The sequence below is a fragment of the Rhipicephalus sanguineus genome, chromosome 5, assembly GCF_013339695.2.
Source record: "Rhipicephalus sanguineus isolate Rsan-2018 chromosome 5, BIME_Rsan_1.4, whole genome shotgun sequence".
In the NCBI taxonomy this organism is placed as follows: Eukaryota; Metazoa; Arthropoda; class Arachnida; order Ixodida; family Ixodidae; genus Rhipicephalus; species Rhipicephalus sanguineus.
In genome coordinates this window covers 173,566,098-173,592,380 of record NC_051180.1, presented here as the reverse complement: position 1 = coordinate 173,592,380, position 26,283 = coordinate 173,566,098, and the positions used below count along the sequence as shown (strand labels likewise).

At 46.5% G+C, this 26,283-nt stretch overlaps 1 protein-coding gene across 1 annotated transcript in view; it reads left to right on the top strand.

Moving 5' to 3' along the window:
* LOC119395110 (slit homolog 1 protein-like) overlaps positions 1 to 26,283 on the top strand; it is an 81,355-nt gene that overhangs the window by 9,446 nt on the left and 45,626 nt on the right. The window contains exons 2-10 of the mRNA XM_049416090.1: positions 3,931 to 4,063; positions 14,496 to 14,543; positions 14,667 to 14,759; positions 18,560 to 18,604; positions 18,688 to 18,726; positions 19,690 to 19,791; positions 21,863 to 21,966; positions 23,126 to 23,249; positions 23,762 to 23,930. Of these exons, the coding sequence (XP_049272047.1) occupies positions 3,931 to 4,063; positions 14,496 to 14,543; positions 14,667 to 14,759; positions 18,560 to 18,604; positions 18,688 to 18,726; positions 19,690 to 19,791; positions 21,863 to 21,966; positions 23,126 to 23,249; positions 23,762 to 23,930 (857 nt within the window). The remainder of the gene's footprint in view (positions 1 to 3,930; positions 4,064 to 14,495; positions 14,544 to 14,666; positions 14,760 to 18,559; positions 18,605 to 18,687; positions 18,727 to 19,689; positions 19,792 to 21,862; positions 21,967 to 23,125; positions 23,250 to 23,761; positions 23,931 to 26,283) is intronic.

The window sequence follows — 26,283 nt, the reverse complement described above, 5'->3', positions numbered from 1 at the left end:
CGCGTCCGCGTTTTGATGGTTCTTGCCATGCCTGTAGACGATGTTGTAGTCATAGGCCGACAACTTGATGCACCATCTGGTCATCCGTGGTGAGAGGACTTGAGCCGTTCGCTTTCCTGGACCCAGTATGCCGAGAAGCGGTTGATGATCCGTGACGAAAGTCACCTTTCTTCCCGCAATATACTTGTGGAACTTGTGTGCAGCAAACACTACGGCAAGGCCTTCTCCGTCCAATTGAGCGTAATTGCGTTCCGCTGTCACTAGCGTGCGAGATGCGAAAGCGATTGGCGCCTCTCTATTCTGGTCATCACGTTGAGACAGAACAGCTCCTATGCCATACGGTGAAGCGTCGCATGAGAGGAGAAGCTCCTTCTGTTCGTCGTAGTGTGTCAGTACGGTCTGACTGAGAAGCCAATCCCTTAAGTTTATCGAATGCTTCTTGATGCTTGGTCTCCCATCTCCACGTGGCGTCCTTCTGCAGGAGCTGGTAGAGACAGCTGGCAATTGTTGCCCTGTTCTTCAAGAACTGTCGTAGAAAGACAGCATTCCAAGAAATGATTGAAGTGCTCGCTTGCAGTTTGGTGCTGGAGCCTCCGTTATTGCTCGAACTTTCTCTTTGTTGGTGTAGACCCCTGTCTCGTTAATTCGGTATCCCAGAAAAGAAACCTCTCGCACTGCAAAGCAGCACTTGTTTTTGCCGAGGCGCAGGTTGCAATTACGCAGCTTCTTCAGAACTTCTTCCAGTCTCTCGGCGTGTTCAGTGGCGTCTTTTCCACTGATGATCACGTCATCTAGGTATGCGCAAACGCCTGTGATGCCAGACAGCACAGTCTCCATAAAGCGTTAAAAAATGGCTGGTGCTGCAGAGATTCCGAAAGGCAATCGTTTGACCTTGTAAAGCCCTTTCAGCGTGTTCAGGGTCAATATCTCTGCTGTCTCTGGCGTTACGTGAAGTTGCTGGTAAGCTTGTGCCAAATCCAGGGTGCTGAAGACTTTGCCTCCCCTCAAGTGGCTAAGGACTTCATCTGTTGTTGGAAGTGGGTAGTCTGCCTTCTTCGATACCTGGTTCACTGTGCAACGGTAGTCGCCACATATTCGCAACGAGCCGTTTTTCTTTCGAACAAGTACGAGAGGCGTTGCCCAATCCGAATGCTGCGCAGGCTCAATTATGCCTTGACTTTGCAGTCGATCCAATTCAGCTTCTACAGCTGACCGCAGCGCGAAAGGAACCGGTCGTGATTTTAGGAACTTTGGTTTCGCTCCTTCCACGAGTTCAAGTTGTACCGCAGGACCGACGTGTCCTGAGATGTCCTCGTCGAACACAGACTGGTACTTGTCTAGAAGCTTCGAAACAAGTTTGTCGTCTGATACGTCATTGATGCCCGTGATCTGTATACCCAGATGAGGAAGCCAGTTTCGTCCGAGGAGGTTACAACCTGCTCCTTTGATGACAACAAGCGGTAATGTGAAATTCCTGTTCTTGTGCGCTACATTGACCGTTGCACATCCGAGAACTCGGAGGGACTGGCCTGACCATGTGCGTAGGAGAATGTTGTCCGTTTGAAGCCGTGGTGGGTCATCTGTCAACGTGGCTTTCAACGTGGCCTCACTGATGAGAGTGCAGGCTGCACCTGAGTCGACTTCGAACTCCAAGGTCTTGCCATGTATGCGTAGTTGAGTCATGACCTTCTGCGTGCTGGACGCGTCGATTAAGGTGTTGAGCTCGTAAAGTGCCACCTCTGGTGAATCCTGTTGAGTCGTGACTGGTGCTGAGGCCGCTGTCGAAGTTCCTTGTCGGGGATATTCGATGTTGTTGTTCTTGTTTGCTCTTGCCTCTTTCCGCTTATTCAGGCAGGCCTTTTTAATGTGTCCGCGTTTCTTGCAGTAGTTGCAGGAAGCTGTCTGAAACTTGCAAGTGTCCGGACTATGCTGCGCGTCACAACGCCAACAGTGGTTTTTCTTCTTTTGGGCAGAGGCACTCGAGTGACGTTGATTTTCTGTCTTGCAGATACTTGTGCAGGCTTCGTGAATCTCTTTGAATTCCGTTTTCACGTTTTTCTGATCTTCGACGGCGTTTTCAGCTCGCAGTGCAATGTCAAAGGCTCTCTTGAATGTCAAGTCCTTTTCTGCGAACAGCCGTTGCTGGACCTGCTCGTTCCGAAGACCGCAAACGAAACGATCACGCAGCATTGCATCAAGAGGCAGCATTGTTGGATTCACCGCAGCGTCTACGCTTGTTCCAAAATTGCAATCTGCTGCTTGCTTCTTGAGCGCTGTTACGTAATCACTGACCGTTTCGTCATGCCGTCGGTCACGACGTTGGAAGCGTGCCCTGCAGAAGACCTCAGACGGCTGTGGATCAAAGTGCGCCTTGAGCATCTCGACTATGTCATCGTAGCTCACTTGGTTGGGCTGCTTGGGTTGAACGAGGGCGCAGACGATGTCGTAAGTCTGTTCCCCGCATAACGTTAGCAGATGAGCACGTTTCTTGGAAGCGTCCGCAATCTCGTTAGCCTCGAAGAAGAACTGTAGCCTCCCATACCAGGATCTCCAGGAGCCGGGGCTGCGGCCGAATTCGGGTAGCCGACTAAAGTCAGGCGTCGCCATCTCGTTCCGTTCCTTGACGTCGCTGAAGTGCCGGTGAGTCCAGAGTCTTCCTCGTCGCCAACTGTTACGTCTGTACAGCCACTTGTGGCTGTACGACGATTTATTTTACACAAGGAAACATGAACACTTTAACAAGCGCAGCTTAGGCGTTGGAGTCACATATGGCTAACGTTCGACACCAGAATCACGCTCGTGCCACAGCGCCAGTGTAGTCGCGCGCGCACTTCATCGTCGTTGTCTTCAAGCGAGCCATGTCACAACCAATTATAGAGTGTTCCAACTATTATGAACGATATTTCTTCACATTTAAGTTGAAGAGGTTAACACAAACGTCTGTTCAACCTCCAATCAAATCGATCCTGTGTGGCGCCGTTCCGCACTGGAGCGCTTCAAGGGGTGGGGCGGCTGAAAACGGCACTGCTACCACCTCCAGCGATTCACGTACTTAAAGCCTTCAGTAAATTAGAAACCTCAGGAATCGGCTTTTAACTGGTCTGCTAGAGATACAGAGAGTACAATTTTATTAGAATCCAGGGCAGACGCTGAGGTTGCCCCGCGCCACCCGACTACTCCCACGTGAGGACGATCCCAAGCATTCGCTCTAGCGCCATGAATGCTCCCACGTAATTGTCACGACCGTTTTAATGAAGGTCCGTAAAAAGGCACGCTACTTGCATTTACGTACACATCCCTTTCTCAGTGTTTCGAACCTGCCTAATGGGGCACGTTAAAGAACCCCAGGTGGTCGAAGTTATCCGGAGCCTCCGCAACGGCATGCCTTATAACTATACCGTGGTTTGCGCACCGGTTACGCCTGCGCGTTGCTTTCAATCGCCGCTACGCACACCTCACTGGCCGTGCGGACAGACCGAACCGTGAACGCTGCCAAGTGTATGAATGAATGTGACTGCCAATTTTACCTGTCGCAACTAAAAATGCTGGCTTCAACGCTGGCAGGAATCGACTGGGCAACATTACGCGAAAGTGCTATTTTGTCAGCAATGTGCGATCAGAGAGTGTCAAGAACTGCTACAAGAGCAGTTATTTTCTTAAGAACCTAGGACTGGGCACTAGACTGTAGCGAAACCACTGTGTTACGTGGTCATTGTATATACGCATCACTTCTTCCTCTTCCCATCATCACCCTTAATCTTCCTTTTTTTCTCCTTTCCCCTTTCCCGAGTGCAGAGTCACATGCTAGAGCGTACTAGCTCAGATCGACCTCTTTGCCTTCTGATAAATTATCATATCTCTCTTCGCGCGTAAACGATCACAAATTATTACCAACCTGCACAATGCCGTTCGTTTCTACCCGTTCCGTAGGCCTCGGATTGTGCTGGACAACGGCAACATGGTGTTCCAGGTGCCCAGCGCTAAGAATATCAGCTTCCGCACCACCTCAGGACGCGGTGGCATTTTTCTCAATGGACGTGACGTCGCTGAGGTCCTCGCCAAGGTGAGACCAGCGCAGAATGTTTTTTTCTCTAATTACTGCGATCGGTAACTCGAAACGAATTTCATCACATCTTCTTTTTATGAAACATACAAAGTGAGGCAATGAGGCAGCGAATTCCTGCTGTCAGTTATTACGAAAAGGAGACTTCAGACGTCACAGGCAAGAAGCATCATCCTTGCTCTGATAACTCACCCGACGAGCTGCTAGTACACGCTGCCAAAATTTTATAACATAATCAGGAACTAACTGGGAAACTTCAATCGCGCGTTTCGTTGTTGTCTCCCTTGTTTTCCTAGGCTTCGCAAATCGCATTGCTTCGAATTAGTGTTGTCCGTTTCCTAACAAGGTTCCCGCGTGGGAGCCGATACGTCTTTTTATTACTGGCTATCACCATATTAATTTCTAAGCATTCTTTAGCTAGATCTCGCGGGGAAAGCATGCGTTTGTAACAGCGTAACAATAAATAAAGAGATGCCTACAGAGTCCCCGCAAAGAGAGAGAGAGAGCTCTTTATTGAAAGGCAGAGAATTTATCCAGCGTGTGTAAATTCGCTGACTTGCTGACTTGCTGTTTTTACCTCTTTTTTATTCTATTTTAACTTTTTATTGTTTTTCTATATCTTTCTCTATCTTTGTGTCTTTCAGTCCCCAATCCACTTCCCCGCAAAGAATTTCGTTTGGTTTTCATAGGAACGTGCATTTGCCGTAGGAGTTAACATTAAAACAACGCACGATAGCACAGTCGCCCCACAAAGCACCTATACCACGCAGAGAAAAGAGCAGACACAGCTTTATTGCGAGAAGTAATCACTGAGTACAGTCGGCGCAGGAAAATTGTGTCACCATGGTTGCCGCAACAACCATATACAGAGAGTTTTAGTTTGTCCGAAAACTTCGCGTCAGCGTTATACCGGATACCATATGGGTAAACGTGAGAGGCCGGATAGGTGGTGCCATCTGGCGACGCTGAGATAGACCAAACAAGCATAGAATACTTATTGCAGAAACCTATTGTATTCTACTTTCTGGTGGAATAAATTTCTGTCGGTGTCCTAATACTGAATGAGTGGCCTTATTAAAATATTTTTCCTCAGTGAAAGTCGAGCGAAAACAAGCAAACGTGTCTATAACTGAGGTTGCCAGAGGGGTCACAAGATGTCGACACCATCGTCCGGAGACCCTGTATTCCGTACACCCCGTTGCGTATAGCGGAATTGCGTACAAGCTAAGAATAACACCATCTCCGCTAAAGGGCACCATGAGGCGATGCGAAGCAGCGTTTCGGCATGTCGAGCCTGCCTTTCAGAGGGGAAGTGGAGTGGGGGAGGGGAAGTGAAGAGGGAGAAAGTGGGAGAGGGTGAAGTGGGAGAGCGGAAGTGAGAGAGGGGGAGGAGTAGGGGAGTGGGTAAGGGAGAGGGGGAAAGTGGGAGAGGAGGTTTGTGGAGAGGGTTCGCGCATGCGCAGTAAGCGTGGTCACGCCGCACACCACCACCACCGCCACCGTTTTGAATTCCGCCACAAGATGCTTCGCATCTAAAAACCTCTTATATTAGGCTGTTTTAGTAGCAACGGTAATAGCGTACCATTGTGGTCGGCTTGTAGTTTTTTAGGTCTACAAGACCTCTATTAGCCACATTGGTAATCTCATCAAGCTAGCGTATGCAATAAGCAATCACGCGGACAAAAGATTTTTTAAAACTCCGCGTGCTGACCACGATGGTGCGGTATTTCGGTACTTACATTACGGTATTACCGTCACTGCTATAACACGCGCCGCACCATGCGACTAAGTCTTCTCTTTCAGGTGAGAATACTGTCGCCTTTACACGCGCCCTCCTGGGCAGGCCACTACAATTATTTGCGCAATGCTTCACACTAAAGTCACTTATTATTTATTTATTATGACAATAGCAATTCTATGGACACTCTAGGAATATTTTTGCCGTCGACGTCGTCATGATGGTCTGCATAAAGTCCAAGTCGACAGCATATCGCCCCCTGCGTCCTTTGTTCCATGTTCGAGTTAAAGCATGCGAGGGCTGCCGTCGATTGCTGCTCAAGCCGAGAGGAAACGCCGCCCCCATCTTTCGTCACGGGGAAGGCGCGTTGAGACAGGAGCCGGAGAGGGGTGACTGCGTGCCTCCGGGAGGAAATGCTTACTTTGACTTGCATGGCGTGGTCTCCCGAGGCACAATCTTAACCAGGTCCCGCGTAAAGGGCTGTATATAGCCAGGAAACCGGACATTTTTCCTATAGAACCGACTTTTGGGCTAGTTGGATCGTTTCGTTCATTGAAGCCATAGCGCCGATAAGACAGGAACCACAGAAAGAGGACACAGAAGAGCACGTCGCGTTCTCTTTCTGTGGTCCTTGTCTTATCGCCGCTATGGTTTCAATGGGCATTTTTCGACTGGTTTCCTGGATATAGCCAGCATTTAACCAGGACCTGATTAAGAGCGTAGCGCGCGTATCTTTAGGGGGATCAGCGAACGGCTCATACCGTTATACGTCTTGCGTTCTCATCGCAATGTTTGCACTGAAGCCATAGACAGCAAGAACGTCACTTCGCTCGCTGCAGCTGCTGCGCTTCCGAAGGGATTGAGCCTCTAGCCTTTCTTTGCATTTGTTGCTATCGCATTCATTGCTTCACCCTTGTGATAGAGCTGTGACTTGATTTATTAAATGCGAAGCATTTCTTAGCGAACCTCTGGCACTTTGAGCGTTTCTATCTACGTATCTATCTATCTATCTATCTAGCCGCCTACGTCTGGGTGCTCTCATGATCGCCTCCTTAACTTGGTGAAGACCAAAATTTGCATGGGAGGGTGAGAGGATTTGACGAATATGATTGCCGGGTCATGACATGAATAACGTTAAAATCCTGTCGCGTACGTTGTCAAACCCTTTCCACTAGACACGTGTGGCACATACCCATTTACCAGGGGCGGCGGCGTACGGGTATGCGCCACAGGTGATTGACAGTTTATATCTACCCAGGAACGGCGAGAACGGACATTGGTAACTTAGAGCGTTAAGGAAAACCAACAATGGCAGCGTTGACTCAACGAATGGAATGGAATGCATGAAAATTAGGATCCCTGCAGGAATTGAACCCAAGCATTCTGCGTGGCAATCAGGTATTCTACCACTGAGCCATGCCAGGTCTATAAACTGGTTTGGAAAAACAGCCTACGCAGGCGTAATATCGGTGCAACGCCAATTGTGGTTGTGGTGCTTGCTATCTAATTTTACAACAAAGCAATAAACACTACATGATACTCCTACGATGTGTACTCCTACGACACATGCATCATATCAGATTAACGTCTGTAGTTCCAGTGTTGGCTCCGCTTTTATTGCAGTCTAACAAACATTACGTTTGTATTCATATGATTCAGCAAGCTATATTGAAGCATTGCTCGACCCCGGAGGAATACATTAACGAAAGTTACATATGATATCCGCATCACCGCACCGTAAATTGCACTTAGTCCGCAAGAGCGACGCAGTGTCCACTTCATTTCTTACGAGGCTGGGCGATGGCCTCATGCTGACCGAGGATGATGCCAGATTGAGTGACAGCCGTTTGTAGACTAGGCTACGTAGGCCATATACGCCCAGGTAGTCTACGAATACGACAAACACCATCCACTGATGTTGGTCCACGTAGCACTATCCAGGCCTACCAGCATCGACGGCCTATACCTCACCAACGCGAAGGGTGGCTTCAGGTTCCTACTTGTTGCCAGCTCTGTCGACAGCCGATTTGTCCACGAAATGACCGAGCATGAGGATGTAGATGCGGTCACTGACCAAGTCAAGGTGAAAAACACAGAGACGTTTCCGGACCCATACGGGTTCCTTGTTCACACTAAGCAGGCGAGAGCCGTGTGTCGCTTTTTTATGCTAAAATGTGACGTAATCAACGGGTGTAGGTGTAGGATCCGTGGCATCCTAGAATTCCAACAGCTCTACTATACCACATACTTCACTACACATGGACCCCTCGTCACCACGATCACGACCGGATCCTATAACAAGTCATGACCAGCTGCTGGTGCTCACTGATCACGCTGATGATGCCCTTGTTCAAGAACTGTCAAGAACTTCTTCCACAAATGCACGCGAGTTCGTGAAACGTGCGTGCGTTCTCGGGACACATATGCGGCTCTTCAACATATATATCTGTGCGTGTAAAATTTAAACATATCTTTAGCGTCATTTTGTAACGCGTCGCTCAGCAAAAAAAGTTACGCCACAGTCACCTACCCGCCACATGCTTCGCATAACATCGACTCCCACGGTACGTGGGATCTGCCGAATTTTTTATTTATTTATTTATTTATTTATTTATTTATTTATTTATTTATTTATTTATTTATTTCGTCACCCTCAAATCCCAACGGCATTACAGAGATCAGTGCGTTATATTCATAACAATTACCATAATTTGAGACTCAATAAAAGAAAGGGTTCCATCGATACATGGAAGAAAAGTAACGATAAATAGCGTACAGCAGAAGCAGTGAGCCATAAATGCAGCTGAGCAATCCAATGAACGAGTATCGTGCTGCGCTAGCACGAAGGATAGAAGAAGAAAGAGAGACAGGAAAGGGCGCAAAGAGCGCAGTCTCTTTTTCTTCTTCTATCCTTCATGCTTGCGCACTATGTTAGCCGCTCAATGATATGAACCAACTAGCCTGTAAAAAGGTCTTATAACAATTCAAGTTTGCAGAGATATTTTCCTTCAGAGAAACAAAACAACAGAAATAACGCTCAATCCAGTACAGGCGCGGTGGAAAGAAACGCGAACAGTGCGGCATCTACGCGCTCTGATATTTCGCATTTATTTTGAAGCGGTTTTAGCCTAGATGGTAATGAAAAGCTGCTAGAGTCATCCGTTATACAATTAAGGACCACTCTAGCATCACAGCGCGAAGAAGACAGTGCGCCACTCTTTCCATTTCTTTCCATTGCCCATGTACCTACAAAACAAAAAACACCCGTTTTAAAAAATTGGCGTGCTAAAAAAAAAAAACGGCGCGCTGATCCCCCTGTGCAGCGCGCCGGTTCCTGCTTTTAGAGGGCCAGTAAACGACCCTGCGGTCCAAAATGTGTGAAGGAGCGATAACTGCGCATTTGTACGATGTCAACATGCTAGCTGCCGCGAGAATGTTCTGAATAAGTGCTGTAATAAGGAAGTTACAGGTCATACAACGGCAAAGCCACGCGCATCGGCTCTACGCAGCACGTGGCACAGCCAAGCCGGCCGGGAGATGGGCGTGGCTTCCACACCCTACATGGACCAAATTTCACGTGGCCTCAAAGATACCGCCAAAAAATATGGCACGAAAGTGCTTTTCCCAGATCCTTTAAAAATGAAGAGGCTTTGCAAACGAGTAAATACCGATAAATAAAAATTGCATACATGACGTGATTGCATAGACGACGTCGTCCACAAGATTCCTCTTACGTGCGTGAAATCGTATATAGGACCGACGGGCCTATGTGTAAACATTAGATTAAGGGAGCGCAGGTATGCGACTGAACTGCTTAAGTCGCCCGGGCATTTAGTGGCGCGGTGCCCGCGAAGTGGTTACAAGCTTATGTGTAGCGATACCAATGAGCTGGATCTCTGCAAGTCTGGAAACGGACGAGTAATATGGGAAGCTTATTTCATGCTAAAAACTGACCCGGCAAGCCACGTCAGCTCTTCTACAGCGCTGAGAAGCCCGTTGACGGCGTTGGTGTCGGCGAGGTTGGTTGCGGGCGAAAAATCATCATCGTGTCCGTCACTGAAAAATCGAGAAAGATGCAAATAAAATACATAATAAAAATATACGATTCGAGTGAGAATCGAACCCACGCCGTCTGCGTGGCAAGCACGTGTTCTACCACAGAGCGAAGTCATTTGTAGAACCAGCTTCGAAAAAAAACACTACATGAATGGCATGCAGTGGGAAGAGTCCCCTTAAAGCATGTAATATTGCGCGCAGAAACGTATAGAGTCACGCCGGGCGTCAAAACATTTGAATTGCGCGACGAGTGGGTGTTTTAAGACTCACCCATTACAAAGCGCTCAGACATATTTTATCATTTGCAGCGGCAAAAGCATCAACAAAGTGAGCAGCTGCGTAGGTTCGCGTGTTGCCTTAGGACGCGTATTGGGCCCTTCGCTGATTCGCAAGAGGAAGAAGTATGACATAGTGGGAATTGCGCAGCTGTACTTCAGTAGGCATTCTAGGATAGCTTTAAACGGCCAATGTTACGCGCACTGACGTTCGTTTCCTTGCGGCACGGTTGAGACATTCACCGAGAACCGAAGTCAGGCTAGCAGTTGAGAAGGCGATACGCACGGGGCCCGATTGCGCTATCGTGCTGTACACTTGAAGGCGAACCTCAAGCGTTGGCGCCTTGGCACTGTACTTGGCACTGTAGTTGAAGCAATCAAGACCTCTGGCCTCACCTTGAAGCTTGAAAATTGCCGCTTTGCATACGAGGAGCTACTGTTCTTGGGTCACATGATCAGCAAGTCCGGAGTGCGCCCAGACCCGCGGAAAACAGCCGTCATCGCTGCCTTCCCGCCACCCAGTAACAAGAAAGCCGTACGCCAATTCCTCGGCTTGTGCGCCTATTACAGACGCTTCGTCAATGACTATTCATGGTTCGCCGAGCCACTAACGCAACTCACGAAGAGCGACGTCGAATTCACGTGGGAAACGGCGCAAGTTGAAGCATTTAAAGGACTGAAATGACACCTGCAGGTGCCACCGATACTTGCGCATTTCGACGAATACGCCGATACGGAAATCCACACCGACGCAAGCAGCGTAGGACTCGGCGCCGAACTTGTGCAGATGACTGACGGACTGGAAAGGCTCATTAGTTATGCTAGCCGGTCGCTATCCAAGGCAGAAGCTAACTATTCCACAACGAAAAAGGCGTGTCTTGCCATCATCTGGGATATACGTCAAAGTTTCGCCCCTACCTCTACGGCAGACCCTTCAGGGTTGTGAGCGACCACCACGCCTTATGTTGGCTAGCTAACTTGAAGGACCCTTCAGGTCGCCTCGCACGGTGGAGTGTGAGGCTTCAAGAATTCGACATTACCGTCAATTACAAGTCCAGAAGAAAGCACTCTGACGCCGACTGCCTGTCTCGTACCCCCGTCGACCCACCGCCGCAGGACGACCAGGATGACGACTATTTCTTGGGAACCATAAGTGCCGACGACTTCGCCGAACGACAGCGAGCCGAGCCGGAGCTCAGATGCCTTACGGAATAAATCAAGGCTAGTACCGCCGTCGTTCCGAAGGTATTCACGCGACGACTGCCGTCGTTTTTTCCTGCGAAACGGCGTTCTCCTAAAGAAGAACTCGCCACTTCGAGCCAACTACCTTCTCGACGTGCCCTCATCATTGCGACCAAAAGTCCTCCAGGCCCTACACGACGACCCCACGGCTGGACACCTCGGTGTTTCCCGCACCCTCGCCAGAAAAAAGGAAAAGTACTACTGGCCGCGCCTTGCCGTTGACGTCACTCGCTACGTAAAGACCTGCCGAGACTGCCAGCGACGCAAGACACCACCGACTAGGCCTGTAGGACTTTTGCAGCCTATCGAGCCACCTCGCCGGCCGTTCCAGCAAATCGGTATGGACTTACTGGGGCCGTTTCCGACGTTGAATTCCGGAAAGAAATCGATCGTCGTAGCTACCGAATACCTCACCCGCTACTCCGAGACAAGGGCCCTGCCCAAAGGCAGTGCCGCTGAGGTAGCCAAGTTCTTCGTTGAGACCATCGTCCTCCGACACGGCGCCCCAGAGGTTCTCATCACCGACAGAGGTACGGCGTTTACGGCTGGCCTAACTGAGGCGATCTTCGAATACAGCCAGACAAGTCATCGCCGGACCACCGCATACCACCCACAGAGCAATGGCCTCACCGAGCGTCTAAATAAGACCATCGCCGACATGCTGGCCATGTACGTCGACGTCGAACACAAGACTTAGGATGCCATTCTTCCGTATGTGACCTTCGCATACAACACAGCCATACAAAAAACGACGCAGATGACGCCTTACATGTTGGTCTACAGAAGGAGCCCAGCATCGATGCTCGACCCAATGCTGCCAACTGCCACCGACGAAGAGAACCTCGACGTTGCCACTTATTTGCAATGCGCCGAAGAAACTCGACAGCTCGCCCGCCTGCGCATCAAGAACCAGCAGAGGGTCGACAGCCGTCACTATAATCTTCGACGACGCCACATGGAGTACCAACCCGGTTACCGCGTGTGGGTCTGGACGCCGATACGTCGACGGGGACTTAGCGAGAAGCTTCTTCGTCGATACTTCGGGCCATACAAGGCGCTCCGACGTCTCGGAGCTCTTGACTACTAGGTCATCCCTGACGGCATTACAAACTTTCAACCACGCCGCGCACGACCTGAAGTCGTCCATGTCGTGCGCCTTAAGCCGTTTTTTGCGCGTTAGCGAAACTGGGAACTGTACTTCTTACTTTATTATTCCACTTTATATCTGTACCCACTTGAATTTTCTGTTTAAGCATCGGGACGATGCCTTTTCAGAGGGGGCAATGCCACAAGCGCTCCTTTCTTTCTATGTTTTCCGTTACCGCCCCCTTACACGTGCTACTACCCTACTACTGCCTTGCGCAAGACGCGCCACAATGTCTGGAAATGTTCCAGATTGTAGTAGATCATTTTGTTAGGATTACGCACATGACGTGAATAGTCAAGATTATTCCAGAGCTTGCGCGACCACGAGCGATGAGGCTCGAATGTTCGATGTCGCATGTATAAATGCCGACGCGTCTTGCCGCGGTTCAGTTTTTCGACGGCCGACGCTCTGTTCGCCGCTGTCAGCGTACAGTGTGTATTGCTGTAGTTTGATTTTTTGTTTCCCGGCCACAAGGTCGGCCAAATAAAGAGTTTAATCTTGGATACGCCGATTGCTGCCTTCGTCGACGTCACGACCCCGTGACAATATCGTAATGATAGGGCGATGACATTGCAACCAGCCCCGTCTATGCCTTAATAATAATATCTGGGGTTTAACGTCCCAAAACCACCATCTGATTATGAGAGACGCCGTAGTGGAGGGCTCCGGAAATTTCGACCACCTGGGGTTCTTTAACGTGCACCTAAATCTAAGTACACGGGCCTCAAACATTTTCGCCTCCATCGAAAATGCAGCCGCCGCGGCCGGGATTCGATCCCGCGACCTTCGGGTCAGCAGTCGAGCGCCATAACCACTAGACCACCGTGGCGGGGCCGTCTATGCCTTATTGAAAGTTATTACTTTGTGTTTGAAGTTATATTCTGTAAAGCTTAGCTGTATTCATTTTACCTTTGCGAGTTGGTATAGTACGTACATAATTAGTAATTAATGTTTTTTCCGTGCCATGCTCAGCATTAATTCAAAGGAGTGTATTCAAAGGAGTGTTTTTCAGACGGCAGAATGGAGTGAATAAAATAAGAGCCATCAAATTTACAACTGTATCGTCAGTGATGGCACAGTGCGTGTTATACTTGTGAAAAACTCAAAGTCAACACACTGAGCTCTCCAGAACAGTCGTGGACACGTATCTCAGAAGTACAGTGCTCTCTACCCTTGTCTGCTGTTTTCGGTTGTGTGCATTTTTATCACGCTGGCGCCTAGCAGCCACGAAAAAATATCCTGCATTCGTAAGTAATTGATTGCAAGTCAGATGTTCCCCACGCACGTTCGCAAGAAGGCGTATTACAACATTATCTTAAGAATATTGAGCCCATTATCAGCTGTAACGCCGCCATATCACATTGTACTTCCTAATTGCTAGCCAATAGGACATCTCCAGAGCAAGATGTTTGCACAACTTAGATGTGTAGCCATGGTGGTTCTTTTTACTGGTACCTTTCCGGGTACGCTATTTGTATAATTGGTGCGCAGGCGTCGGGAGCTCGCATGCTTTTTTAAAGTTCAAGTGTCTCGTGCGTGTGTGCGCGTGATTGTGGGTTTTTTTTCCTTATTATTTATGCTCTCTCTCTCTTTCAACGCACAATTCCCCAACCCCAGTGCAGGGTAGCATACCGGATACTACCTTCTGGTTAACCTCCCTGCATTCCTCTTGCCTTTCTCTCTCTACTACAAATGTCTACGCCAAGCGCCATAATGTCCCGCAAAAGAAGCAAGATTATCACGGAGCCCTAGGCTATTTTGTATGTCTGGTCATTATTTGCAGTTCTCTTTAACTCCGTAAATTCTTGCCATGAGCATAAAACACTTCGCTGTTTTTTGCTCTCAGAGAATTAAGGTATTCGACATGTACACTAATAGTTGACGAAGATTAAGCCAATACCAGTGTTAGAGCTTAGCTTCCGCAATCATCGCAAATGCTTTGCCCGCTTTTAAATGTGTGTCTTCTAATTACAGGTCTCAGAGGCAGCGCGGACTATTGAACCAATGGCGACGAACACTCAGGTACTAGTAATTGTTCGCATTCTCACTGTTTCCTGGTATATGCAATTCTCCTGTGTAATGCTGTTGTACGTGGGAATTATGTTTGCGCCTCCCTAAATATTGATTTCTTGCACGGCGCTGCAGCTGCAAGAACTGGCAGAAACTGTAGAGACCGTGACGACGTTGCGCTCGCAAATGGGCCAGTTGAGCACAAAATTTCGACAACTGCAAACAAAGGTGCGTGTAATAAGGTCCTGTTTTGTCTTCTCTTTCTCCTATTCTCATATTTTTTTTTTTGATATGCTCGCATCTGATATGGTGCGAGTAGTATGTGAGTAATTTGCGGGAATACTGCGTGCCAGTTTATGGATTGCTCGAAAGACGAGTGTAATTCTACTCTAATAATATTTTAACAACTCCGTCTTTTCTCTTTTTTTTTTGTAGCCGCGAGGAAATGCTACGAAGGTGATACGAACAAGACAGCTGCATAATCTTGGGTTTATGCGGTCTCCTAACGCGAACCGGAATTCTGAAAGCCAGACAATGTTGGTTTTGAGAAAAGGAAGACTAAATGAAATTATAGATAATAGTAGCGTGGCAACAGAATGAACATTGCTAATGAATTTAGCGAGCTATACCCGTCGCATTTGTGATTGAAGAGATCGATATTTTTTTACGTAAATGCGCTGTAACCAAGAAGACAAAACAAAGTTACATTTTCGTTCTTGGTTTATAGGGACGTTAGTGCTGACGTAATAATCCTAACATATATCCTAACATATATATATAAAATCATAGCCTAGTCAATGCTGCATTGAGCGGAAATAAAGAAGAAAAAGCTTCTGAGACGGTCCTCAGAACTACTAAGTGAGAGCTTCAAAATTCATATCTAAAAGTACTGCTGGGTAGCATAACTTATAATTTTTCTTCAGAACTGACAGTAATAAACCTTACATATTAGATATCATCTTTGCTGCATGTTTTTAACTGTTGTAACTCAGACCACGAAACAAACGGATTTATATATTTGGAGGAATGTGTATACGTCATAGAATTGTACATGGCATACAATAAAGCCATCTTCTTGCAAACGTGGAACTGGGCAGGTGACTTTGTTTTGGGTCGCTGCAGCAATGTATATGCTTCTATTTTAATCTGTTCTCTAGACTTTGAAAGCATGCTTGACAGGTTGGGGTTCATCTCCAAGCCTCCTTGTCTTTGATTATTGTTCCTGTCCGTACAAGCAATCCGGCCAATAGTTGTGCTTGTTATTCTGATGCAAGAGCCTTTACAAGCACTGTACATACTCTACTTAAACTGTACGGTTCTACAAAGTACATCGCTATAAATTACTGTGCACTGCAGGGAAGACGACAAACGCTGTTCATGTGTCGTTGTTTGCGGTAAAATAGTAATGAATATGAGGCAGATATACCGACGCTGTTCAAAATGTTGATGACCATACAACTACTCATACTCCTGGGAAAAGTCAGTCGGAAATTGACAGCGCACTCCGGTGAGCAAAAGCTCCCCGCGAAGCTTTTCTCAGGACAAGTTGTACGTACGCAGTCCAAACTGCAGAAGATAAAAGTAACCAGTGTCGTTCAGATAATAATCTTGCGCTTGATGAAAAATTGGCGCTGATGCCGACGCTTTAAGAAAGAGACACGTAAATCAACTCCGCATGTCTAAACATGGTTCCTATAATAACATATGAGGTTTTACGTCCCAAAACCACAACATGATTATGATTATAACAGCTCATGATTACTGAACTGGATACGGAAAGTAGAAGAGTAGGTCTGAAAATTAATATGCATAAAACTAAAGTAATGTGGAACAATCTTGTCAGAGAACAGCGCTTCGGGATAGGTGGCGAGACGCTGGAAGTTGTAAAGGAGTACGTCTACTTAGGACAGGTAGTAACCGCGGAGCCGAACCATGAGAGTGAAATAACTAGAAGAATAAGGATGGGATGGGGCTCATTTGGCAAGCATTATCAAATCATGAATGGTAGTCTACCACTATTTCTCAAGAGGAAGGTATATAACAGCTGCATCTTACCGGTACTTACCTATGGAGCAGAAACCTGGAGACTTACAAAGAGGGTTCAACCTAAATTGAGGACGACGCAGCGAGCGATGGAAAGGAAAATGATAGGTGTAACCTTAAGAGACAGGAAGAGAGCAGAGTGGGTCAGGGAACAAACGGGGGTTAAGGACATCATAGTTGAAATTAAGAAGAAGAAATGGATGTGGGCCGGCCACGTAGCACGTCGGCAGGATAACCGGTGGTCATTAAGGGTAACTGACTGGATTCCAAGAGAGGGCAAACGCGTGAGGGGAAGACAGAAAATTAGGTGGGTAGATGAGATTAAGAAGTTTGCAGGTATAACGTGGCAACAGAAAGCACAGGACCGGGTTGATTGGCGGAACATGGGAGAGGCCTTTGCCCTGCAGTGGGCGTAGACAGGCTGATGATGATGATGATGATGATTATGAGAGACGCCGTAGTAGAGGGTCCCCGAAATTTCGACCATCTGGTCTTCTTTAACGTGCTCTGACATCGCACAGTACACCGGCCTCTAACATTTCGCCTCCACCGAAATGCGACCGCCGCAGCGTGGATCGAACCCGCGACCTTCGGGTCAGTAGACGAGCACCGTAACCACTCCTTCACCGTGGCGCACGAAACGTGGCTCCGGCGATATTATTTGTTCAACGACACTTCATAATTTCAAGCGTCCGTCTTCTCCTGAACTACTGGCGAAAGCGATGGCGCTAACGTAACGATGGCGTACAAAGTGGTAACGCTTTATCTTGGGCTAGTTTCAAGCAAGTAGCACTCCTAGCGTGTCGTCTATCCAGTGTCCCATGTCGAATGGTCACGCTCAACATAAAGGGGGCAATACAGGCGTAAAACAAGGCAAGTAATGCTCAAAACCGGGTAAAAGTAAGCGAACAAGGTTTAAAATAATAACATTAACTAGAATAACGAAGAACTAATGCTCAATAACTAACTTAAGAACGCTAAAAATGCTTTGAAACATGCGGCTGACACCCGTGCCTCGCAGTAGAGGGCGGCATTGCCCCGCCGAGCGCAGGATTGCTCCTCCGACTGGTTAGGGGGGCCCGATGTCCTCGTTTGCCTCTGCTGGCGCGCGCATCGATGCACTCTACCACCGACGCTACACCGGCGCTTCGTGGCCACATCTAAAGTGGGAAACAACCTGAAGGAACTCGCTGCAGACGACCCGTATCTCAACTGCCGTAACAAGCAGGAAATCGATTAAGCGCAGCAAAAAGTAGTACGCATGTCGCACACCAAGTTTGCGAATCTACCTAACAAGATTCTACTCGTGTCGGGCAAACCGTAAATGCTTACTAACGTCATTGGCTGTTTGAACGCTACGAATTGAAGTCGCTGGGTGCCAGTGCTACGCACTTAGGTTTCATAGTAGTGGAGCTGCATTTTACGCAAGATTTAATATATAATAATAATAATATCTGGGGTTTAACGTCCCAAAACCACGATGTGATTATGAGAGACGCCGTAGTGGAGGGCTCTGGAAATTTCGACCACCTGGGGTTCTTTAACGTGCACCTAAATCTAAGTACACGGGCCTCAAACATTTCCGCCTCCATCGAAAATGCAGCCGCCGCGGCCTGGATTCGATCCCGCGACCTTCGGGACAGCAGTCGAGCGCCATAACCACTAGACCACCGTGGCGGGGCTACGCAAGATTTAGAACTGCGTCAGTCACTATATAAAAAAAAAACACACATTTTTCTTTGGGATTGGGTCAGCTTGTACGACGACATACCAACTACCCGAATCCGCCACTCGTTAATCCTGCATTTTTTTAGAACATTTGTCTTGTGTGGGTAACAGTCACATATTACTTTTGATCGCAATTGTCGTTGAGCTATAAAGGTAACCCGAGCTATAGATTCGGTTCTAATAGAATTCGACAGCAATTGAAAGTGCTCGTGTGACACTTATGGGAGAGAGCTTAACATAGACATTCTTACGTGCAGGTTCGGAGGTTAGAGGCCAATTTCACTCGGGTGGCGAGAGTATCCGTAAGTACGCTCTTACAGCAAACGAGCACGTCATCCGAAGGCGGGCAATTTTTAGCAATCGAACATATGTTTACTCATTTCAGATAAACCGGCTGGTGACGGCGCTTCGAAGACTCCGCAATGTAAGAGATTTTTCGAGGAATTTTCTTACGGCTATTAGCACAAAGGCTAGCCGCCAATAGTTACCCCGCATACCTAATGTCACTAGCTTGTGCTTGATCACTACATCGCGACAGCCACTGTTATGAAAGAGAAGTAGCCGGCGGCACACACTGGCACTAACTTCCCCTTATATACATTTAAAAAAAAAGAAAAAAAAACTTGGCAGCGGCTTTGGTAAGTCCGCTACGGAGATAAATTCCAAGCTGTGCTTTTTACTAAATCATCGACGAACTATAAGTAAGACAACTTATGGTACTTCTATCAACTTGTCAGCGCACCGAATTTCAACATTTCATTTGTTGTGGTGTCTAGGCAACAAAGACGAACTTCCTGATTATTTCGATGCAAACAACGGACAGATACGAGCTGCCTTTCCCTGTTAGTATGAGCGACAGTGCTTAAAAAGAGAGGGAATAACAGAATATGAGAAAGATTTGATAAATGTTGGAACTTCGTCTTCGTCAGCCTAGCAGATGTCTGTCATCATCGTCAATACTCTTCATGAGCTGCCGCTCGCTCGAAGCCATCTGTTGTTTTTCATTCATAATGTTCCATTAAAAGCGTGTTCGTTTCGGACGTCCCGTCTCTTGTCCCACAAGATAGCTTGATAGCCGGCGGACCTTGAGGTCCAGCACAATAATTATTGAATATTAGTTTGCTAAAAGCACGCAAATCAACATGACACCACGAAGAGTCAATAAGACAGAGCTGTGCTCCTCTTCTTTTTTTTATTATTGGGAACTTTCATGCTCAGCAAATCATTTAAACTTCTTATGTCGCATTCATTGTTCTTTCGCGCGACCAGTATTTTAGGAAAGCTCTCTTACTTGCGCAGGAAACAGAATGTCTTAAGAATAAGGCATTTAAAACCAGCATGCGTTTAGTTTACACACGCGTTAAAATAAGCTCCGTTTCACATCCAGGGGCTGAACCAAGATCCCTGTGCCTCAAATCCATGCAGCCACGGTGGCACATGCATCGGTCGCTTCAACGCATTCACCTGCATCTGTCCACCGTCATGGGAGGTATGTCAAGGTCCAGTTCTTTCTTTCTATTTTTTTTGTCTATACAAGTCATTGCTATGAGGTATACTATGCACTTGTAGCCATTGCTTCCAGGGCACATATGAGCTCAATGTACTTTATAGGTTGCAAAAATTTCAGTTGAATACTTATTACCCAATAATATGATCATCACTTTTACAATGGCGCTGGAGACATGTGAAAACGCCAACGCGTACATTGAACTTATATTTATGGGTGTGCGAATATTCTAAACTTCGAACATTCGATCCGAATACTTCGGCATTCCACTCGATTTGCAAGTCACTGTTAGTATTCGAAATATTCGAACACCACAATACTTCACAACAAGTATCCAAATCAGCACAAAGAATTGCATACCTGTGCTAAGTTGCACGATATTTGATGCCCAAATAGGCAAATTAATTTCAGCTTCCACTCCCCCCCCCCCCCTCCCCTCCAGTGCGCTTTTGCAAGTGTCATGGCAATGTTAAAGTGTAGTGACCAGAGCATTGCATTGTGCATGAGGCCGAGAACATTGTTGCAATAGAGTGCCGAAAGTGTACTGAACAAAACAACCGAGAAAGGGGAGAGCTATTGCGAAATTCAGAAGTCTAAAAATAAGGTAACCCATTCTGGGGTATCCTGAGATGAAACAATTGCTATGAACATTGCGCCAGTCAGTTCTCATTGAGCCTTCAAGATGAAAAAGCATGCTTAGGGTACTTGACTATGACAACAAGGTTAACACATCAGCACAGGTGAGCGGCTGTTTCCCTTGTCTGGAGAAACGGTGACATGCACAACGGTGTAGCTGCTTCCCTAACATGCCAAGCAGCTTCGCATCCTTCGTGACAACATTAAATAACTGCATATCTGGTACCGTAAAACAATAGTGTTGTAAATGCATGGACATCCTTGATATCATTTGCTGTACAACAAACTCACTTTTTAATATCTTGTTGGTGAACTAAAATTGTTTTTCAAGAGTCAGCAGTTGTACTATTTGTATTGCACAATATTTGAAAATAATTTATTTGACTTGCGCTCGGTTTTCACCATCATAATTCGCTTGGAAGTTGAAAATTTGTTTTTCGGACACCCCTACTTATTGTACAAACCGTACGTTTAATTAATAGTTTTTCATTATTAATCGATGTATTTATTCTCGAGGATTATGTGCTTTTTTGTGTTCTCCCCATGTCCTTTTATTTTATTTGTATTCTCTTGTTCACTACGGCATGCATAAATCCGCCAGCTAGTCAGCCTTAAAAGATGTCCTAGGGTACGTTAATTTTATCATTGGTTGATTCCCTGTACGTTTTACAGTCGAACCCGCATATATCAAACTGACTAAAAAAGGAAATTGGTGATATATCGTATAATTCGTCATAAAGCTTTTAATCAATTTTCCATATTTTCGACCCGAATTTTGGTGCGCAAGTTGGCTTCAGGGGACTGGTTCACGATAATGCAAAAAAGGCTGCTTAGGACAACACAAGCGGATTTTTTTCTTTATTTCTATGTTTTGCAGAGATTGTAGGTGGCGGTGGGGTTATATGCAGGAGCGGGCTGTAGACGAGAAAATGCGGTAGCGATAGGGCCCTCGTATTCACACCGCTCACTCTCCCAAATGCTTGAGGGAATGTCCTCTTCTGTGTGAAAAAGCCGACTTCTTGAGAGCGAAAGTCAACTTCTTGTGGCGTTTCGCACCGTCCAATGTTCGACGTACCAAGTGTTCTGGCTCTTTTCGTTCGACGTAGCCGTAAATTTTCCTACGCATTGAAGTTAAAGCAATGACGTGTTCGAAATTAGTTCAATATAAAGGATAATTTGATTTAGCCGAGTTCAGTGTAATCGGTTTTGACTTTACAATTCTCGGCCCGTTCTCGTCATACTTTCCTTACTTAACTGTTTCCTGCATAAGAGGTAAGTGCCTAACAGCCCATCAATATATCGAGCTGACTGCATTGAGATGACGAAGCAATCCCCACCGCGGCGTCATTCAGTTGTAAAGGGAACCTATAGAGTAACAGGAGTGCAGACCATGACTTTGGGATTTGCTGTCTCATAGGGACCTCGGTGCGAAGTGGACGTGGACGAGTGCTCCCACTTGGCGGGAAGTGATCTCGGCTGCCAAAACAACGCCCGGTGCATAAATACGCCAGGAAGCTACCGGTAAGCACCTTCACTGGCGGCTAATTGTAAAGCTATTGGAAACCACTAACTAACCCTGTAAAAATTGGTGTGTCGAGATTTTGCAGCGAAAACTGCCATGAGGTCACAGCAACTGCAGATTTTGGTGGCGCGTCCGCCGCCGTCGCCGGTGTGCGCATCCGCTATCGCGCGTAATGAGGGGGCGGCCGCCCCCCAGATCTACACTTAGAGAAAAAAAAAAGGGGGGGGGGTCAAAGTCTGCCCCCATACATTGACATAATAGGAAGGGGGGGGGGCACCGTGATGAACCTTCGCCCCCCCCCCCCCCCTGGAAGAGGCACGCTGCGCACGCCTATGTATGCAATGACAGCCTTTCTAAGGTTCCGTGCACCAAATTGCTACGTTATTAGGTATATGCGGAGTTCTATGCCGCAAAAGTAATTTACGATATGATGAACTAAGTGCACATGAAGTTTCCCCACAGGTACAACTAATGCAATTAAAGTTTTTTCCTGCACCTTGATACCTGCGCAATATTCAAATAAAATAATTTGCCACTCCAGTTCTTTGTGTGCGTCCCGTTGTGCTAGTCCAGAACTTGTACAGTTGTTCCGAATCCCGGTGTTTCTTGCATTCGTCTCTGGTCACTGATCCCGACGATTGAATCCTTGGACTGTCACAACCTGTATGTCAAGCTGATTTGATTATGCGCGGTGAACGCTACAATGTGCGCCCGCGTACCAGCTGTTCTCTCTTTCCTCCTCACTCTTTTCATCCTTTTCCTGTCTCTCCCCCTCCCACACGTGCAGAGTGGCAAATCAATTGCGACCTGGTTAACCTACTTGCCTTTCTTTTACATTTGTTCTCCTGTCGAGAGGAGGTGCGTTAGTAAATGGAATGGCAGCATTCGGTGACAATTTCGTTTCTACGCATGAAGTAGAAAGCGCGTAATCGATGTGCACGCGTCATTTGCAGCTCCCGATATCCTTTCCGCAGGGATAATGCTCGACAGCTACGTTGATGAATGGAAGAGCGCGCTCCAATGCCGATTACTATATTAGCCATAGTATAAATCCCGTTCGTCTAACGAGGTCCTTATAGGTCGAACGTCTTGAACAACAATCGAAACTGTCTTGATCACGTTTTTCTTTTGTCGTTTCTTTTTTCACTGCTATTGCAGCTGCGAGTGCGCCCAAGGGTTTTACGGGGCTCGTTGCACCGAGAGTCAGGATAGCTGCACGACGGCGAGCTCGCACTCGCTCTGTGACCACGGGACCTGCGTCAGCCTGCCTCGGACCAACAATGTGAGCACCTACTCTTAAACAAACGTTTCTGTTTGCTCTGTGTGTTGCAGAAGTTTCTATATGAGACACATAGATAGATAGATAGATAGATAGATAGATAGATAGATAGATAGATAGATAGATAGATAGATAGATAGATAGATAGATAGATAGATAGATAGATAGATAGATAGATAGATAGATAGATAGATAGATAGATAGATAGATAGATAGATAGATAGATAGATAGATAGATAGATAGATAGATAGATAGATAGATAGATAGATAGATAGATAGATAGATAGATAGATAGATAGATAGATAGATAGATAGATAGATTAGATAGATAGATAGATAGATAGATAGATAGATAGATAGATAGATAGATAGATAGATAGATAGATAGATAGATAGATAGATAGATAGATAGATAGATAGATAGATAGATAGATAGATAGATAGATAGATAGATAGATAGATAGATAGATAGATAGATGCGATTAAAGTGGTTCCGCGGTGCGTTTGCTCGCAGCCGCCGTACATGTGTCTGTGCGAACAAGGTTGGACCAAGGGTTTCGGCCAGCCGGCGTGCTCCGTGGATGTGGACGAGTGCAGTACGGGTCATCATTTCTGCTCGAGAAACCCGCCTGTGGCCTGCATCAACTATCCGGGAGGCTTCGGATGCGCACCATGCCCGAGTGGTAAGATTTACGTTCAGTTCATTCACTCTTGTGAGTATCTGCATGACAGTAACCCGAAAGAGAACATCGGCAACTCCCCGTTTCTAGCACAGAGTTACAAGGAATTCCAGATGGACTTTATGTCCATAAATTTTGTATTCATGGAAATAAAAGCTTTATTATTAAATAATAATAATAATACAAAATAAAGAATGAAACAATATTATTATTATTATTATTATTATTATTATTATTATTATTATTATTATTATTATTATTATTATTATTATTATTATTAGAACGGTAACTGAGGGTGATAAAAAGAAGAAACCCGCCTCATTTGGAGCTATGACAACATCGAATATATCTGTAGCTCAACGGCCACAACGGCCACAACGGCCAAAGGCCATTTTTGTTACGAAGCTGAGCCCGGACACCACTGCTGCTGACATCAAAAAACATATTGCTTCATTGGATCTGTTCCCATCTCCTGCCGGCGACTTCAAACCAAATTTCAGTCCTATTCTTCGTTCTACATCGAAGTCAACAAGGAACACTACAACGCCTGAATGACCCTTCGATGTGGCCCCTCGGATGCCTCTTCAAGCCATTTCGTGGGGAGCTGCGCGATGATATGCTTCATCTCTTTGAGCTAGTGACTGGAATCGAAAGTGCCGTGTAACGTAGACATATTCTACCAAAATGCTCGTGGTCTACGTACCAAGACACGCGAGTTTTTCTCTAATGTTCTTTCGTCTTCTTTTCCTATTATTGCTATTTCTGAAACCTGGCTAGGCACTGAAATTTCCTCATCCGACTTTTTTCCCCCGACCTACACCACCTTCCGCAGTGACCGAGATTTCAGTGAAACCAGACAGAAAGGCGGTGGCGTGCTGATTGCCATGGACAATTCACTGAAATCCGTTTAGACGGAAAGACCTAGAAACTATCGAAGAATCAATTTGGCTAGAAACCAACCTTGAGCGCAGTGAAAAATTGTTGATTGGATGTTTCTATTTTCCGCCCAGCATGTCCCCTGCCTCGTTTCATGATGTCATGTCTTCCGTTGAACTTGTGGTATCTTCTCATAGTGGGCACAGAATTATTGTTCTTGGGGATTTCAATGCACCTGGAATTGACTGGAGCACGCTTACCTTTTCTCATTACAATCATTTCATAGAGAAAAAGTGCAGCTTGGACTTTCTGGCGTTTAATTCCCTACTGCAACATAACTCAGTCGCCAATTCCAGTGGCAACGTCTTAAACCTGTGTGTGTCAAACGATCAACCCCTTGAAGTTTCCCGCTCCGACATCTCTCTTGAACGTCCTGACAAATTCCACCCACCACTTAGCGTAAGATTATCCGCATCAGCCGAAACAACGAGCTTCAGCAATTACGTAAACAAATCTCCGAGATTTGCCTTCAAGCGAGGTGATTACACGGGCCTCTATCATCACTTGTCCACCGTTGAGTGGTCACAGGTTACTGACAAAGCGAATGTTGATGACCAGGTTGATCGGTTTACGGAGCTTGTACTGAGCAGCATGCGTAATTTTATTCCCCAATATACACCTAAACAACGTAAATATCCCCACTGGTTCTCATCTGAACTTATCAGTGCACTGAAGCGTAAAGATCACGCACACAGGAAATCTAAATGTTCTCCATTCAGCGAGTGGAAGGAAGAGTTCAGCTTCTTTCGAACTCTCTCTAAACATGTAAACGGGATCATAGTTCGTATATTGAATTCTTAGAAAAAAGCGCCCATGACAGGCCGGCTGAGTTTTGGAAGTATGTACGTAAACGGTCTAGCAAAAGCGGAGAGTCCTTCAGACTACTGGACTCAAATGGGGTAGAAGTTCATGCCGTCGCTGACTGTTTTGACACGCATTTCTCATCCGTTTATAAGGCCTCAGACTCTAGCACTGATATCAGACAACATCCCAAGGCAGTTAGCTCATCCAGTGCTTTGTCGCTGGATGAAAATCTTATCTGCGAATGCATTAAGTGCTTAAAACCATCATTATCATGTGGACCACATGGCATCCCCTCCGCCATACTAAAAGCTTATGGTAGCATATTTGTCCCAGTACTGACTACGATACTGAATAACTGCCTGAACACTTCCACATTTCCTAGCATGTGGAAAACTGCTCGTTTTTTTTCCAGTATTTAAGTCGGGCTCTAAAACAGATGCTTCTAATTATCGCCCGATTTCTCTACTATGTGCCACATCAAAGATCTTCGAGCTGGCTCTTCACAAAATATTGTCTTTTAGTGTGAAAAACTCATTGATTCCTAATCAACATGGTTTCTCGCTGGCGCTCAACTACCACAAATCTCGCTAGTTTCATGACGTAGATCTCCACACCT